We start from the raw sequence: 19192 nt of genomic DNA, 5'->3' as shown, positions 1-19192 counted from the left end.
TCATGTGTCGAAACTTTAAATACCCTTTGCCCCCCTCCCTAAATGTCATAAATCTATTTAGGTGGGCAAAGTTTTTGTTCAATAGATTATCAATTATTGAAAGTTTATATTAAACTTTAAAATTGCTTGCCTATATTTAAAAATTTTCAATTTCAACAAGTTTCTTAATTTTCTTAAAAAACTTTTTGACTTACTAAATATTCTATACAAAATAACGATCATTACTAACCTATATACATAATCTATTTATTATAATGAACACTTACAAATTTAAATGACATTTACAAGAAAATTGCCCAGAAACTATAAATTAAGATAATCTTATTGGTAGTTTTATGTCAACTAAAAAGATGAATCTAAGTAACTTTACCTAAGCAGAGCTAACGAAATTCTCTAATATATTAGATTATAAAATTGTAAGTCTTATTTAAGGTAAATTTTCATAAATGTAATTATAACTTTATTAGCACTACAGATATATTTTTGGAGCAGAAAATTGTACATCAATTAAAAATAAACATTTTGGGTTCCTAAACTCTTAAAAATTCTTAAGTTTATGGTAAACTGGTAAACTATAATTTAAATACTTTTTTCCATTGAAAAGCAATAAAAAACGTTGAATATTTTCCTTTTAAATTTCCAATAAAATCATTAAAACTAAACCATATCAAAGTGAATGCTAAAACCACACAACCCCTTGAGCGAGTTTCAAAAAAAGGACAACAGCTCATGCTGCGACCGCCTATCTCATGTCCTTTTGTCGAGCCCTGTCTTTAGTCATAACTTGTTGTTGTTGTTTGTTAGTGTTGTTGTTGTTGTTGTTGGCGGGTCATGTGCATGTAATTATTTTAGTAAAAATATGTGAATGCAAATACTGTAGGCCTCATTCTCAGTGCAATGTGCATATTTTATGCACTTTTGCTTTTCGCTTGACAGCAAAATTTATTTGACCGACTTATTTTTCGTGTTCCCCCTTTTTTTTTTGTTTGTTTGTTTGTTGTATTTTTTGGACAGGGGGCGTGGCACATATAGCAACCATAACAGCGTTGACAATAACAGCGACATTGCTCTTGAGAATTACAGTTATATTTTCGCAGTTTAAACAAAAAACTTTTAATTACATTTTAAGCCACGGAGGAAGGCAACGAACGAGTTGGAATAAAATCTCATATGCAAATTGTTGGCAGCACCCGCGGCCCAAATGAGCCAACTTAATGGCCAACAAATTTCAATCGAAGACGCAGGGAAAAGAAAAGTGAAAATATTTGCTTAACAAAACATTCGAGCTCCTTTTGCTGCTTTCCCGAGAAGTGTTTTTCCTCTGCCATGGCACAGTTTTTAGAGGCACTGAGAGAAGGGGATTTACTTTGTTGGAGATGATTTTTGTGTCTTTTAGATGTAGAACTAAAAAACCATAACTTTTATATAAAGATGAGGTTCACGTCCTGGCTATAACAATTTTAAAAATCTTTAAAATTTCGTTAAATCTTCAAAAATCAGTTTGAAAACGGTAACAAAAAGGCATTAAGATTTCAATAAACTTCACGATTTGTTAGAAACATGTATTTTTCAAAATCATTTTTCCTAAAATTTTCGTATGGATTTATCTGTATAATTTTTCTAAGTGCATAATCATAAGAACAACTGCAGAAAAAGTGGCAAGACTGCCACATGGCTAATGATAATTATCAAGCTAACACCGCACTCACACACAAATGCTTCGTTCTCCATAATAAATATTTGAAAATATTTCTGCGTAATTTTATTTCCCAATTTCAAGGCAAATGTGTGAACAGTTGCGTATGTGCTGGATTTTTCGTTGGGCATGAAAATTTCGGTTTCCTTATGTAACTTTTCCAGCTTTCCATACTTTCGCGCCTTTTGCAACTTTTGCGTTTTCATTATTTTATTTAATTAGGTAAATGTATGCAAAGGCATCCAGCCCATGCATATGTATGTGTGCCAACCCACACACACTCACGCACACCATCACACACATAGCGCAACATGTGCCTCGGTAATTACAATTACTTTTAATAATGTTGCTTTAAATGGGCCAAAAGGGTTCAGGTTTAGCTCCTTGTTCTCTCAAAAAGCTAAGCAGAGAAATTAACTTTACAGCCTCGCAAGGAATTTAAACGGATTTAGCTAGAGGATAAATCAGAAAATCATTATCCGGATTAATAAGGTTGAGTAATTGGGAATTTTCTTGTCTAAACGGATGTAAATTAAGACGGAATATTAATATTTATAAGGAATATTAGCCTATTCTAAGGCAGTTTTTTTTTGGTTATAATTATTGGTAACTAAGCCACAGTTTTTTGTAATTTGTAGATCTTATTTAGAGAATAACTATCTGTCATAAGTATTTTTCATCTTTTTATGATTTAAATAAAAATATTATTATTATTCTTTCACTTTTTTTTCTAAAGAAAATATTTGAAAACATAAAGTCCTCTAAACCCAAAAATTAAAAGTAAGAAAAATTTCCACATTTGAGTATAACACATTCATAAAGTTTTAGAGCAATTGTTACCTGCTGCTAATAGGTGCCTTAAAACTGTATAGACAGTTTTGTGGTTTGTGTCAAAAATTCTTATCAACAGTTTGAGATTAACTGTTCATAGCTGTATAACACTTTGAATGTAAAATAATTTCAAAAATAATCTCAAATATTAAATGAATTATTTAATATTTAAAAAGTGAAAAATGAAATATTTGTTTAATAAACTTTTTCATATTTTTTTTATACTTCCAGCAACACAGTTTTAAAAGCACCAATAAATCATATTTCCAAACCAAAAACAAACTCTTTTAATTTTATTTTCGTAATACTTTTTGCTTGTTTATTAATATTTTTATTGATTTTGTATTTTTATACATTTTGTTTTATTTTCGGTTTAATACATAATATACTCCCGCATATCCATTTGGTGATAAATTCTCCCGCCAATCTATAATATGTGTTCCATCCGCTTGTACATAATACAATAAGAATAGTAGCTATACAATTTAAGATAGAAAAGTGTTTTTTGACTTAAGGCTTACAAATTAGACGATGTCTTCCAGCAGTTAAATAACCAAATTAAAGTTATGTCATAGACAGAGTGATAGGATATTAAATAGATACAAATGATATAGTAAGATTAATAGTAGATTATATAGCAGCTGTAAACATATATCGTACAATTTGAAATCACTTTCGAGCCTGGAGGCTCATCAGCATTAAGCTCGTTAAAAACGAAATGAAAATCTCAGCGTAAAACAATAAATAAAAAACTGCAAAGCATTCAATAACCAATTGCTAATGAATTTAAAGGCCATATGGAAAATTCTTCTTTCCCAGATTTTCTTCATTTTTGTTATGTTTTTCTCTTCAAGGAGAGAGGATCAGCGTGAGCATGGAAAAAGCAACAAATTAGATTTATTCTAATGCACCCGGGGCGTAATATCGATTGGATCCACTCTTGAGCTTTTCATTTATTGTTTTTTAGGGGGATATCCAACATATATCTTTAATGTCTGGCCCAGCTTGGTATGATTCAAGTAATTTGTGTATCGAGTATATTCCTTTTTCTTTTCTCATAGGGTATAGAAAATATTTTATACACTTTATCAATTTTTCCAGTGGGTAGCAAAGTTATCTTTGTTGTCATTTCATTTTTGAGTAGCTAGTGGAAAAGCGAGTCTACGCGTATATATATATATATATATATTTATATATATATTTTTGTTTGTGTATATACATCAAAATATTTTTGTTTAATTTACGCGTACTTGGCATATGTATAGATTTCATTATGTATACTTTGTAAAAAAAGAAAATTTAGCTACTTCTCGTAGACATCTGCTCTACCGCAACTTAAGGATGATGAAATCATAATCAATCAAAAGATACCAGCACATCTCGCTATCAGTTCTCGCTCCGTGATCCCTGGATCAATGCTCTCCCATCTCCCTTCTCCCATCTAAATATCACTTTCCGGGCCAACAGTAACTAAGCAATCGAGCCGCACACAAAGCCTTAGTCTAGAATTTTACAATGTTGCATTGTTTTTCATGTTGAATATGTTTTGTTTGTTTGTTTGTTTTTGTTTCTTGGGGTTTGTTTGTTGGGGGAATTTGCTGTCTGTTGTCTGCCGTTGACTAATTGGGATGACTTGGACGCTTGGACTCGTTTGGACGCTCAACGCACTCGCGAGGTGGGTCTGAAAGAGAATAAAGATCTTATTATAAATTCAATTTGGTGATAATAATCAAGATTACTTACCTGGGCGATTGGGCAACCGCCTGGCGTTTGGGCGTATTTGGCGCCGTAACCGCTGCTCGATTAGTGGGCGTACGTGCTCTAACCGTAGCTGGTGTTGCCGACGTGGGCGTGGTTGTGCCAGCCAGGCTATAACGCTTCGGTTGCACCATCCTACTAGGCGATCGAGTGCTGACCTTGGAACCTCCGGCTGCTTCCTGGGCGCTGGTGAGTCTATTTGGGCGGGGGGAGGTAAAAGAACCAGGTTTGTTGTGGCTTTTAGTGACAGTCTTGGGTTTGGCAGGCCGTGCCGGTGAAGGCGTGGCTAAAACGGGGGCAGTACGTGACGATGTGGGCGTGGAACATCTGAACATCGGACACCCCACAAAAAAAATCAACATCATGCAAATAATAATTTCACGCAAGGATTTGGGTTTCGGTTTACCAAAAACGAAAAGAAATAAAATTTTGTAAACATAACAAGTTCAAAATAAATAATTTCGAATTTTTCATTTTTAAGATTCTTTCTTAAAAAATACTGACCTGCCCGCTGGGTAGCTCACTGGCCTTGGAATCCTTGACCTTGGCGCCGAGTTGGAGCCCGTCGAATTGGCCGAGGTGGGTGTGGAGCCGCCGCTCTTGGTGGCCGCCTCGCTGGCCAGTTCCTTAAGCATACTCGAGTCCTTGCTCATCAGTTCCCATTGGATTTGCAGACGTTTAAAGCGATTACTTTCGATCTTGCGCTGCTCTATTACATCCACTGTCTCACGTTTTAGTGCCGCCACGGAGATGTTGGGGGAGTTAGGTGGCGTGGCAAAGCGTTTTGCGTGCTGCTGCAGTCCGGCCGCCACGCCCTCGTCATTAAACGATACCTTCTTCTGTTGGCTAAGCACCCGGCTAACCTCCTTTTTCAGGGCGGCAGCATCATAGGTAACCTGCTCGCCGGAAGACTCTAGGATGGATGCGATCTCGGCATAGTACTTGAGCTCAGAGCGTGGCAACGAGGCCAAGAAGTTCTCTGCCCTTGCCCTGGCATCCAGATCCTTGCGGGACAACCTCTGCTTCACCGGTTGCGCCTGCTGGCTGTTCTCCTCCTCCTCAAAGACATCCGCCAATTCGTCATTGGAACCCAATCCGTAGTTGTGTGGTGGCTCCTGCAAACTGCGCCGCTTCTCCAGCTTTGTCAGCTTCTGTGTCTGCTGTGCCTCGATCATGGAATTGCGCTTGGAGCGCGACTGCGCAGAGTGAGCCTTGCGCAGAATACTCCTTGGCATGGGTTGCGGCGGGGTTTGAGTTAACTGACTACCAGGACTGGTTTCCACACCCGAATCCATGCGCTGCTGATCGTATTGATAGACATACATTTGCTTCAGTGGATCCACATCCAACTCTGAGTCGGTGAGCAGCGTGGATGAACCACGATAGCCAGAGCTGGGCTGCTGACTGGATCCCGAGCTGGAGGCCTCGTCCATTTGCGTTTGCTGTCCCTGGAAGTACTTGGCACAGTCGCAGATGTGAGTGCGATTTCGGCGAAGCGGTGGCGACATACAGAAAAGCGGACGCTGTGATAGCTCCGCATCCAGCTGTCGCACCAGATGCTTCACCTCCGGAATGTGCTGCAACCGCCGGCGGTATTCCGTCGGCAACAAAGTGGCCAACGACTGCCAGTCGGCAATGTGCTTATAGTCCAACGTCTTCAAGATTTCATCTTCGCTAGCGCTCTGGCTATTGCTGCGCTGTTTCCTCAGAGATCCAGAGCTACTGGTACTACCAGCTGCCCCATCCAATGTCATCTTGTAGTTGAAGGGCGAGAAGATCACATCCGTGCTGGCGTTAGTCTTAACGAATCCCAAATCGGGCAGAGCATAATTTGGATAGATCACGTAAATGGGCGCCTGTCGCTGCTCACCCAGGTTATTGAGTTTCTCGAGGAATGAGGGCGGCACACAGCGATACCGATCGCTCAGGCTGCTCCTGGTGGTGCTAAGTGATCCGCAGGATGTCTGCATGGAACGTGTTATCATTTCAGAGCTGGAGGCACACGACAACGGACGTGTACTGGTCCCGCATCCCGTTTCCGCTCGCCTGGGCACCTGCGTTAACTGCTCCGAACTGGCCTCCGAGGACATCTGACTGCCAGTGGAAACCTGAGCTGCCAGTTGGTAGAGTTGGGGATTCCTTAGTGGCATACTGCGGCGACGATGAGCTGGTGAATTGGTCGCCGTTAGCGAACCCGTGGAACTAGAGGTTGCCACATCATCGTAGAACACTGCCTCGGATCGGGCTCTTAACTGTCGTCTGGGTGTCTCCGTTTCCGGATAGTGTTCCTCTTCGTCATGTCGACTCACTGCCGATCCTTTGCCCGAGTCATTCATGCTCTTCTTACGCAGACGCTGTTCCAAGGAGCCACTACTGGAGCTAGCCGCATCACTGGATGGCCAGCAGCCAGAGGAGACGTCCATGCAGGTGTGTGCACTCGCCTGGGCTCCCAAATCGTCCTGACCGCCACTGTTGCTGTTGCTGCTCTTCTGCTTGATGAACAACTTGACTAGATTGAAGGCCGGCGGATTGGAGGAGTTGCCCGAAGAGGCTGATCCGGAAATATGGAAGTTCTGGCTTTCCTGCGAGCAACTGCAGCGATGCTTGTGGCGATGATGGTGCGAGTGATGGTGCTGCTGCTGCTGTGACTGCTGTGATGTGGGTGTTATCTGTTGGTTAGGCAGCTGCTGATCAGCCTGCTGCTGCAGTCGCTCCGAAATGGACACACTAATGGATATGGGCATCTGGCACATGGGCAGCAGATTCTTGGATCTCGACTTGCATGACTCCATTGTCGAAGTACTGATCGCCTGAGAGACATTCAAGGGCAACGCCTGTTGGCCACACTCCTCTGTTCCCTGCTCCTTGAGGCAACTGCCCGTCATGGATTCCTCACTCTGCAGATTGGGCAAGCTGCTGCTCTTCCTCACGGAGCACTGTGGTAGGTGTCTGGTTAAGGTGATGGTCTCCGTGTTATTGTTCCCCGAGGGATACCTGCGGCCGGGCGAAACAAGAAATAACGAGCGTCTTTACCACAACAGACACGTCGGGCGTTTTGGGATTACAATTTTTGTTGGCGGAAGGTTTTTCTTTTTTAGGTAGGAAGCGGTGTTAGGTTTTCGGATTGGTTGCTGCCAGGTTTTATGACTTATTTTACCTGATGGCGTCTCTTGGGTTTATTTGCATAATATTTTGGGTTTTATGTTTTCCTCGCTAATCGTTTTGTGAATGAATTATGCGGGCTAAACCCGTAATTGGTTTTCTTTCAAGGGATTAACTTGCCTGGCAATGGTTTGGCAAACCCAAAGCCCTTGAAGGTCTAGCATATGCCCTCGTGGAATATACGTGAAAAAGACCCAGTTCCCATTTGAAATTCCCCCCTTGAACGCTGCTAAGCATACGTTAATATTCCAGCCGGCAGGCAAATGGAACTAAATTGAATTCAATTGAAATGACCCCGCACGCGAGATTGCAATGAGAGCGGACTGCAAGGAAGGGGAAAATGTGTAACATCCGCCGGTCTTAATGATGACGTTTGGCATTCAGAAGCGGGACAGAACAGGCGATCTACTAGTTATCTCATATTTAGGTTTGTTTATCTTCGATAAATCTTAGAGAAGCCATGGCGTAATATTTCCTTAGTTCTTATATAGCAAAAACCCCTCCTGGGCAACAACCAATCCTCAGGATAATGTGCGAATCTTGTGCGGCTTGTGTTGCTGTATCTGTGGACCTACCGCTGTAACTTGGCTGCTGCCGCTGTGGCCGCCTGTCCCTTGGGCGACATGGGACAAAGTGGCTGGAAGGCCTGGGCCGAACGCGACATGGATACCTCCAGGGCCTTGTTGCGCTTCACAATGTCCTCCAGATTGCTATGCAAGTTAATGCAGTTCTGTTTGTTCCTGGCGGCAATGTCACTTGGTTCCGCTATAAATCGAAGATATATAAGTTAGGATTCCCAATCAAATACTCCAACTACTCACCATAGAAACTATCGTCCGAGTAGAGCACACTGCCCTCGAAGGCGATCGTGTAGTTATCCTTATTGCAGGTGAGTATGATCTCCCCGTCATCCGGATAGGCATCCATATCCAGTGAATCCACCGAGATGTGCGATTCCCTCACCGGCGAAAAGAGCAACTCCGACTTGCAGAAGGAGTTGTCGATCAGTTCGTTGGTGGAGGTTGTCGACGTCTGGGACATGTTGTGGGGCAACATGTTGCTGAGGTGCTGCATCTTTTGTTGTTGCAATTGTTGCTGCTGCTGTTGTTGTTGCTGCTGCTGCTGAAGGAGCAGCGATTGCTGAAGTCGACTGTTGGCACCGCCCAAACTCTTACAATAGGCAGGAAGCTGCGAGAGCAGGGAATGTATGTCCTCCGCCCGAAAGCTCTCCATGTCCACCTCGGCCAGATTGGCATCCAGATTCTTGGCCATATCTTCATAGTAGATGAGATCCCCCATAGCATTGTACGAGGCCGAAAGAGAACTCAAAACGCTTCGCTGCATACCACCGCAGCCATCTCGATAGCCATAGTCCAGGAACCACTGGTAATCGGAATTGTCGTGAGTAAAATCGTGTGACGAGGCCAACGAGCAGTTGAGATTGTTGCCACCGCTACCATTAGTAGTTTCCCGCATCCCGCCACCACCACAAAGCATCCCACCTACCCCAAGTTGCTGCTGCTGCTGCTGCTGTTGTTGTTGCTGCTGCTGCAACTGTTGCTCGTTGCTGCGACCTCCTGGCGTGGTGGCATTACTATTGTAATCCGATTCCGGTGTGGCTGCCATCTTACCCAGGACAAAGTTATTATTGCCTTGGAGCACCTTCCTGGTGTTGTCGTTGTCACAGTAGAGCAGACCGCTCGTATCCTCACCAAACAGTAGACTGTCGCTGGGAGTGATCAGGCTGCTGCTCACCTGCTCATTCAGGATAATGCTGCGCAACGCGTTGTTATACCGATCCAAGTTGCTCAGCACAATGGCCACATTCTGCTTGAGACTCTCCTCGCTCAGTTCCTCGCCGGCGGCATCCTCTTCCACATCGCTTCCACTGCCCAGCGATTGCAATTGCTGTTGCTGGCACTGTTGCAGATGTTGCTGCTGCAACAGGCGATCGGTCAGCTGTTGCTGCTGATACCGCTTACCAATCGTCGTCTGCGCCGTGTTGTTGCTGAATGGTGAATTGCTGGGACTGTTCAGCGGATTGCGATAGCAGAGCGGGGAATGTGGCGATGATCCGGGTAGAATGTGGGCAGCCGTGGTGTTGCCGTTGTTAAGCTGGCTAAAGGGCAGGGTCTGCTGAAATTTATGTGGTCGTTGATGTTGCTGCTGCTGTTGCTGTTGTTGCTGTTGGGCTAAGCGTTGAAGCAGATGTGGATGAGAATTTGGATTGGATGAAGTGAATGCTTGCTGGTGAATTGGTGAGTTCTGAAGAGGTTTCTGCTGAGATGCGGTGAAATGCGGTTTGCTGTGATCGTTGTTTGTTGAGAATTCTGTCATGCCACGTCGAAGTTTGGTTCCTAGAATGAGAAAAATGAATGGTAAATATTAAAATTGGGTTCTATATATATTTAAAGCTTAAATATCTGACTTTAACTGTTAGTCTCTAAAAGATTAGTTTCACTGATTAAACTACCTTAAAGATAATCCTCCCCTAGGAGTCTCTCCTCAATGTTAATTGTCTAATCAGCATTGACACTGAACTTGGCTCAATTAAGATGCCACACCGGCACCGGGGGCCCGAAACTAACTCCAGCTAATGATCTATCCCCATTCTCATTTGCACTTTCCTTCCCCTAATGGACATTAGCGTGCCACACATTTCGGAAAACGTAAAAACCTGACGGAGGCGCCCATCTATTGTTGGCATGTTTCAATTAATTTTTACGATCCCCGGTCCCCGGTCCCTGGTCTCTGGTCTAGCAAATAAGGATGACACTATGTGGGTGACAGCCTCCTCCAGCCCTTCGGAAAAAAAAGTTGTAAAAATTATTTTTATACGTCTGAGAGATTTTTACGAGTCAACACCCAACGTTCGGATCGGTCTGTGCCACACATCGCGCGTCCCCGAAAAAGTTCAATTGGAAAATGTGACATTTTCCCATCTTCCAATCCAAAGCGATTCATGCAACATGCAATGCCTGTCCGCTGGCGGCAATTAAAGGTTAAACTTGATGGTATTGCATGTCTCAAGGCGGTAATTCAGTGCCTAGGAAAACCTCCTCCGTTTGCCGCATTGTTATCGATTGCAGTAGCCCAGTCGACTTTCCGACTTTCCACTTTTTCTTATGCAATTCATTGTGGTATCGGGAACAGAATTTAAATTTAAAATTAACTCCGCGCGGCATAAACAAATCAAGAAAATGTTAGAAAAGGGGGATAGCTGCCTGGCATAGGCTGGGAACCTCCCAGAAAGTGCAGACACAAGAGATTAAATTTTCTCAAAAGATTTTCCATCGTCTGAGGGAACTTTTACTCCAGCCGACAAGTGGCAAAGCACATGTCTTTCCCGCCCCGGCTATCTTTCATCCTCTCCCACTCCCGAAAGCCAGAAATATGAAATGGAAAGTCATTTCATATTTGGGCCAGCGCAAGATTACAGACAAATAAAAATATATTTTTTAATGCATTTTGTGTGTAGATATGGAAGGCATAGAAAAGTCATATTTGGGGGGAGTGGTGAGCCGGTAAAGTTTTCAGATTGGTCAGTGCTCTGGATACTCTATACCATACTCGAAATATGGAAAGACATAACATTAATTGTTAAAGAAATTTGACAAAAATATATAGTAACTAAGCAAGAAACTATAAATTATTTTTGGGTTTAAGTTTTTAAAAAGCTTAATAAACTTCTGTTTAATCTGATTCAGCTTTCCAATATTCCGATTTAGCTTCGGAGCAATGACCAATCCCAGTGCCAAGTGCTGGCCTCTCAAAGCGCAATTAAAGTTAATTGAAATTACAAAAGCCCGTCTCGAGATGCTCAAGAGGTTGCGTCAGGGTGGAGTCATGAAAGAAATAATGTTGAAGATGTTTCATAAAAGAAGAAAAATGTTTAATGTAAGAATGAAAATTAAGCGAATAACTTTTCTTACTGGGGAAATAACAATAATAATTATAAATCTCTGATAAATCATAATCTGAGTAAATAAAACTAAAACCTAAAATGGAAGTTAAGGTGATCTGAGGAAAGTTACTCCATACTTAAAATATATTGATTAAGTTAATTATGGCAAATTTTTAAGTTATCATTTTAAAGGTTTTCTTCAAAGTTAAAAGCTAAGACTTAACAACAGCCCACCTTGGCCCACAAGTTTGCCATTGTTTTGATGGTTAATGTTGTTGTTTAGATAGTTGTTCAGATAGTCATTGTCATTGTTGCTGTTGTGGTCCATATATCGCTGCTGCTGCTGCTGTAGATGTTGCTGTTGCAGTCGCTGCTGTCGCAAATACTGTTGATTGCAGGTGAGACCTGCTGTTGTTGTTGTCTTTGCCGGTGCCGAAGGCACGCCCTGTTCGAGCAATTGTTGTTGCAGGCGTCGTCGCTGCATTAATTGGTGTTGCAACAATTGCAACTGCTGCTGTTGCATGCGCTGGTAGAAGCGTATTTGCTCAAGCTGCTGCGGGGTCACGCCAATGCTGGTGCCATTGGGCTTGGCCCTTTGACGATGCTGCGGCACATAGAAGTTCTCCTTGGAGGAGCTATTGCTGTCGCAGCCGCTGCTGGTGCTGCTGCTGTTACTGGTGACACCAGCAACATGTTGCCAACAAGGCGTGTTGCCGTTGGGATCGCTGGTGTTGTTGTTGCTGTTGCCGTTGTGCTGGCAATCGATGCCGGCCCTGGAGCAGGCGGTACAGCGTTTGGAAATGTCTACGAATCGCATGATGAAGGCGAGCAGCAGCAACAACATCTAGTTGCAAGCAAATGTTGCTGCCGTTGCTGTCGTTTATTTTTGGCCAGTCCGCTTCGGACCAACGCTGCGATGTTGCCAAGTTCTTGGCAGAGTCTCTTTGGCTTTACTGCTGCTGCTGTTTCTATGCTCTCCTTTATTTTTAGTTATTGGCTCTTTTTTTAAGGGGTTTCAACTCCATTGATTGGTTGCACATTTTGTTTGGATTTTGGTTTTTGTTTTCTATGCTGCACTTTTCATTTTGATTTCTTTGTAGTTTTTATGTCTATTTATAAATGTTGTTATGCTTGATGCGTAAGTTTTCTCTCTCGCTAAACGACACATGGACCAAGTTTTATATATAAAAATAACCCAGAGTGTGTGTGCCTGTATGCCTTCTACACTGTACAGCTCACAAAAAGTTTCTGTGTCTGTTGATATAATTTCGTTGTGTGTAGAATGAAGCATATAAAAATAATTTACGAGTTTTCTGCAGTCGGCTTTTGGGACTTTTATGTTATCCTAAACTTTAATGCGGAGTTTCAACGAAAAACAGCTAAAATTATCCTCCCCAAAAAAATAACAATATGGCATAAACAAAAGCAGCATTTAGTTAGTTTGGGCTTGCCAACGGCGATTTATGCCCCTGCGGCTCTTTTTGGGGCAACCTCGAAGTGCAAACCTCCTTTGCCTTGTTAGCGGGCAAATTAACTGCAGTCGCTGCTCGTTAGCAAAAACATTAGGAACGGCAGCTGGTAAACCCCTCAAGGAGTCTAATTTATGGGCATACATTTCCGCCGAATAAAACGGAAATGCTTCTCCTTGCTGAACAGGGCTTTTGCCTTGAAGCTTTGGCCAGGTTCGCAGGTGTCTAAATTTAAATCGCTGGCCGAAAAGAAAACTTAGCCAAGTTCATTATTATTTACTTGTCGTACGACTCTTGGCTAGCATGTGTCATAATATTTTTGCTATTGAAATCTATCTAGAGCGCACATGAGCTTGCCAAAAAGACTAAAGATCCACCAGGTGCTTGACATAATGAGATTATATCGGGTATATATCTGGCATACTTAATAGCTGACATCAGCAAAAGAGATTAGATTTATCTTTTGGGGAAATGCAACATAAATTCGGCAATGACACACCCAAAGATTGTTACTAAGTTGGTAGACTATATCAGTCTAAAATCAAGCAACAATATTCTAGAACTTGGTAATCTTTTTCTTCACTTCTTACAGTGTTTTATTGCAGACAAAGAATCGCAAAAATGGCAACCACCCACCGGGGAAAGCGCAAAAAGAAACCCTCAGGACCGCATGGACTAATATCGAAAAAGGGAAAGTTGCAGGAAAGGGTAAAAGACTGCCACCAAGGATTGCTCAGGCGCACCAAGGACCTGCCTCGGAAAATGCCAAACGGCTTGGCTTCCCACATCTGGCAAGCGGCCAAAATATATATAGATATATAAACCAACACTCTACCACAAGGAGGTATATATATATATGTATGGCAAGAAAAGTGCTCTCTAGCATCGAAGCGGCATTTAAGCAGCTCCGATAAACACGGCGGCAACTTGTCCATGGCCACGCTCCAGCTGCCTTGTATTTGCCATCAGCCATGAAGTTCTTGAAATCATAAACATAATGCAAAGAAGCCGACGCACTGTGAAAATATCGTGAAAATTGCAGATGCGTTTCGATTTCGCACGCAACTACTCATTTGGATTTCTCTTTGCACCTTGCAATTACGGTCGGGAGGGGGCAAAAATAAACAGCGCATGTTGCCGCACTGGGAAAGTACAGTTGGGGCAAGGTGTACCATGTTGCAGGTTCAATCACATTTTGAACTTTACCAAAATGTTTATTTAGGTGCTGGGATCGCAAATAAAATGAAAATTCCATGGAAAATGACACATTATTTGCCAGGCTGATGACGCAAATTGTAGTCTACCAAAGGCTGTTGATATCTTCTATTAAAAAATATCTATAATTTTACTTTTTAAATAAAATTCTTTAAAAAATATTAGTTTCTTATCAGCATTTGTTTACTAAAGATTGTGTGAAGTCACGCCCTTCTTCTGACTTGGCTAGTACATATAGAACTCCTCCCTTCCCCATAGTTCTGAGGAATGAAAACATTTTAGTTTAGTTCAACGTACTTGCTGGCCTACATTGCTTTGTAGAAAATGCCAAAGGAAAAACTCTTTCTGTGGAGTACGCCAATGCCCGCCAATTAAATGAGGCAGCCCAAGAAAATGCATCTGTAGATGCACAGTTGCAGTTGCAGTTGCAGATATAGCCACATTGTCGAATGTTCTTTCTATTTTGTGGCAATTGTAATTACGAAATCATCAAACGCATGTGTGCATATCGACGCGGAAGTCTTTTGCCGCTGACGAAAATGTCAAAGCTATTTGCGAAACTGTCTAAAAACAAACCTCAGAGATGCAGAGATACAAAGATACAGTTGCTACCAACTGGACGAAATCAGCTAATCAGCACAGTTAAACACTTTGATTTTGGCATAAGTAAACAGGTTTTGGCATACCTAACTATTTTCAGATGATAAGATAAGCTTGAAATGCAACTGACAGGCGGAAAACACCCGTGATTAGATATTCTTGCAATGACTTTCTGATGATCTCATTCTCAACTGCAGAAAACTCATAAATGATGGTTAAATGCTGGCGTTTTACTTTACCCAAATAAGAACCGATTGCGTATTAGATAATCCCAAACAAATTCGTTGTCAAAGAGAACTTTTGTTCCTTTGTTCGTATCAGACACTTTCACACAGGCACTCACACACACACAGTCACTTTCGTCGGCTACTGTGATGCACTTAAGATGGCCAATCTAACGAGTATCTTTGAGATAAATTCTGTGGGGCTTGGCCCACGCACAATTAATGCCGTTTAAAGTGATTTCCACTTATTAGTCACACAAAGTATCTACGAGTTATTCACACACCAGACGAACGTTGAACGACGAAACGCGTAAACAAATTAAGCGAAATGTGAAACGAAAAATAAAATATATATAGAAAAAAAGTAGAAATAATCAAGGCTTTCACAACCGACACGCTCCGCACATTTTCACAGTTGCACTAGCCCAAGGAGACTGACTGAAAATGAAAATACGCCAGCGTTCCACGACAATCCGAAAAAAAAGAGGCGAAGCGACCGACTACAAAGCGACGAGGCGAGAGTATCTGAGTGAGCGTGTGTGTGAGAGGGCACCTCCCAGTGTATCTTCGGGGTGTATCCGAGTGAAAAGAATGAAAAGCGCCCGAAAACGCACGAAGTACCAGCTCTTCGAACATTATACAATGTGCAACGCAGAGTTAACCCCAAAAAAATCAGAAAGAAAGAAAGAAGGGGCTCGGGCCAAAAGTGAAAACGAGAGCGACAAACTTCATGGATACGGATACGGGTAATAGCACCATCTGTGGCGCAGCAAGTGCAATCCCTTGGATATGAAGTTGGGACTTCATAGAAGTTGGAACTTATTTCAGTAAATATAAATCTTATAAACTTCTTTTTAATAGATTTATCTATAATAATCTTACTTATAAGACTAGAAAACTCAAAAAACAGAAAGTTAAAATTAAGAATTTTTCGAGTGTACGAAGTTTTAAGATTACAAAACATCATGCAAATCCCTGATGTTAATTTATATGTAAAAAAACTGTATACAAAGCCCACTAACATGCATTTCTTCCCCATCTAAAATTTCATGTTATAAATAAATTTAATCTATAATTTAATCTAACCTAATTATAAAAACCAACAATAAATAAGTAGCCAGTCATTGTTATTGATTGATGAAAGCGATTGTGTTTGCCCATTTAATAAACTTAAGTAAATAATAAAATTATTTCCGAATTCGTTTATTTTTAGAAACTCATCTATCATAGATAAGATCCCCTTTGATATGAAACAATTTGAAAATTGTTTAAACACTATTTGTAATATTTGTATCTTCACCGAATAAATCACAAAGATAAGCACCGACCATCTGGAAAGTAAATCAACTGCAGATTTTGATTTATCTCTCGAACTAATGAAGCTGTTCAAGTGGCAAACCAAGTGCCTACTTTTCTCGGTCAAACAAACAACCCTCCAATGCTACGAGGGTGGCAAAGAGAACCCCGAAGAGTCTGAAGACTCGGCTTCCGGCAGGATGAAGATCGAGTTCCCCGCTCGATATGCCAGGCATGTGCACGTGCTGCAACTAAAGCAAACAAATCTGGGCCCCTCTTGAAACTCAACACCGAACATAAAATTATATCATAGATTGCCAGAGTTCGAGGGGGGTTAAAGAGCGAGGGGACGAGCACAAGTGCTCATTAACAATTACAAACAGACGATCAGTCACTCAAGCGAACTACATTTTCCAATAAAACTATTATAAATGCGCATAAATTTTCACCCATGAAACGGAGACAAAAGCAAAGGCATGAATGAGTTGAATACATTAAGTAATCATCGGCATTCCCAGCACAGACACCCTGTAAATGAATATAAATATGCATATATACGATACGACCCCCCTATCTCTATTATCAGCTGGTTTGGAAAGCCAACCCAACTGTGTATTAGTGTGGGCTGATTAAATCAACCTCAAACAGTCGGGGAATGCTCAAAAAGATATACACAAATATCGCTTTCAATGAACAACAATTGCCTTGTTTACATGTGTGGATACAGAAAGAAAAGAGTGTATAATATATAAAACAAAACATGTCGCTTTGTATTTCCAGCTACTTTTATTTGTCAATTAATTATTGTCGGCTTCAAAAGCCCAGCGGATGCCAAACTTGTGGGTGTTGCAAGGGGGGTAAATGGAAAGTCGAGGAGGTCGTGATCATAATCCATAAATTAAAATACCAGACACAGCAGCCCGCTGCTGATCGCAATGAGAGAGGAAATTTATAATGAAAACCCAACTGACGACTAAATTCCACATTTCATTGCATACTTTTGGGTGCCTTTCAGAATTTTCCTTCCTTACTCGCTGGCTCTCTCTCTGTTTTCCAGTTCTAATTGAATTTAGCTGTTTTTCCACACAAGTGCAGCCATGACTCATCCGCTGATTTCCAAAGTCAAGTATGACAAATCCATTTGCCCCCAACTGCTGATCCAATTGTGGCCCTCGCCAAATTAGCATGAAATAATCCACCCTCGGATATAGAATATATACTCCTATATATATCTTTTATGCATTGCTTGACCTCCCGCATGAGCTCGTTTTAATGGTCTTGCACAAAAATAAGTTGCCAAAGTAAACAAAAGTGCAGCTCTGCTCTGTCCATGCGGTGGGTCCATCACCTCGAAGACTGGATGAGATGATAGGATGGATGCCGCTCCCCAACACGCCAACACGGGGCTGCACTTTGCTCCCGGCTAAGGGTCATCATCCCATCCCATGCTGCGCGATAAATTCTGCGCACAACCTGAGACGCAAAAAAGAGAAAATTTCGCGAGACCAGGATAAGGAAGCCATGAAATTTAAATGCCATGAATAATAAATGATGATAATAGCCATTTTCTGGTTCTTAAATGCTTAACAAACTGGAAGTTAAATTATTACCCAAAAATGTTTATATTTTGATTACCCAAACTACTACTAAACACCTATAAAACTAACCGTTTAGTAATAATTAGACTGTTTTAATTATAGTAAAAAAGTGTCACGTCTGTTAATAGAACATGTCTCAGGTTTGAGGTTTGAGACAAGCGTAATAATCAGTTTTCTGTCAAGATTTGCTCTGCCTTTGATCGCTGTTATGTCAGCAAATTATAGTAATCCGATTAACTTGATTGGCATATGGTTAAAATGTGTCACAGATTGTTAGTAGTTGATATGTGATCATCGGTCTAAGCTATTAGGCAGGGGATTAGGATGGCTTAGTAACTAAAAGATGATACATGTCAGATAATCAAGAACTATATTTAACATAAAACTCGATAGAGAGAAATTAACTTTATAATTCAGATTTTTCTACTAGAAAACCATAACATTTAACCTTGCAATTTTCAGCGAAAATTCAAAATTTTCCATTTATTTCAGCAAACAAAAAACCTCAACGGTTTCCTATTACCAATTGCTTTCCCTGATAGATGCCCCAATGCCCCTGGTCATTAATCATTCTGCCAACAACAACTCAGGCAAATATTATAGAAGCGTATTTAATGACATATTTAATATCCTAACAGGCCGTAATTATGTCAGTCCCCCGATGACAAATCTGGAACGATCGCCACGAAAAGGGTGTCGCTGTTGAGCGTCACATGTGGCCAACGAGCTAATTAAAGACTTGCTACGGAAAATGGAGGACTCTTTGTTTACTCATCCCCGAAGAACAGACTCGAAAGAGGCTCAGTTTTCAAAGAGATTCAGAAGCCAACCAGGGGGAACCGTCACAAAATTTAGATTTACTTAAGTTTTGCTAGAGAACTGATTCGATTACAGAAACCAGCAGGCGAATCGCTTCCTCGTTTGACAACAAACCAGCGGGAACTATAAAAACATATTGACAATTTCACAATCGCCTGAAATGAAAATGAAACAGATGGGCTGTAAAGACCGGGAGAAATGTTGCAACATGGCCTGACAACCACATAGATGTGTTCCTGTTGGTCTTTTCTGCTGTTTGCAAAGACCTTGACAACAGCAATATGTCAAATGTCAATTTCGGTCAGATGCCACAGACAAAAACCAAAACCGAAACAGCATGCCACATTTACTATACACATATTTCAGATACTAAAAGAAATTGCGTCAAGTGTGGTTTTTCTTGTCATAAAGTGAAAGTCGAAATCATGCGTAATTACCGCTCCATAAAATGCGGAATAGTCTACTCGCGCCATAAGATAAAACCGATCGATCAAGTGCCCCGCGATCCACGATCCACGATCCGGAGTTTTTAAATGACAGGCGACAAAAAACGAAAAAAATGAAAAACCTACGCAGCCACTCGGTGCGTGCAACTATCTGTATCCATATGCCTCCTCTCC

At 41.4% G+C, this 19192-nt stretch overlaps 1 protein-coding gene across 6 annotated transcripts in view; it reads right to left on the bottom strand.

Moving 5' to 3' along the window:
• Positions 1-2818: 2818 nt before the first annotated feature.
• Positions 2819-19192, bottom strand: part of LOC108115605 — a 28335-nt gene continuing 11961 nt past the window's right edge. The window contains exons 1-8 of one of the 6 annotated variants that reach the window (XM_017227133.2): positions 14875-15292; positions 11586-12506; positions 8954-9804; positions 8269-8830; positions 8023-8212; positions 4790-7312; positions 4271-4612; positions 2819-4208 (exon numbers count right to left, since the gene is read on the bottom strand). In XM_017227133.2, coding sequence (XP_017082622.2) covers positions 4187-4208; positions 4271-4612; positions 4790-7312; positions 8023-8212; positions 8269-8830; positions 8954-9804; positions 11586-12195 — 5100 coding nt within the window. In that variant the 5' untranslated portion in view covers positions 12196-12506; positions 14875-15292 and the 3' untranslated portion in view covers positions 2819-4186. Of the gene's footprint in view, positions 4209-4270; positions 4613-4789; positions 7313-8022; positions 8213-8268; positions 9805-11585; positions 12507-14874; positions 15293-19192 lie in introns of those variants that run through there. The other 5 variants (XM_017227131.2, XM_017227134.2, XM_017227132.2 and 2 more) reach the window with 5 other exon arrangements.

Source organism: Drosophila eugracilis, unplaced genomic scaffold (genome assembly GCF_018153835.1).
Source record: "Drosophila eugracilis isolate 14026-0451.02 unplaced genomic scaffold, ASM1815383v1 contig_47, whole genome shotgun sequence".
In the NCBI taxonomy this organism is placed as follows: Eukaryota; Metazoa; Arthropoda; class Insecta; order Diptera; family Drosophilidae; genus Drosophila; species Drosophila eugracilis.
The sequence above is the reverse complement of the archived record's forward strand: the minus strand, read 5'-3'. Positions and strand labels throughout refer to the sequence as shown.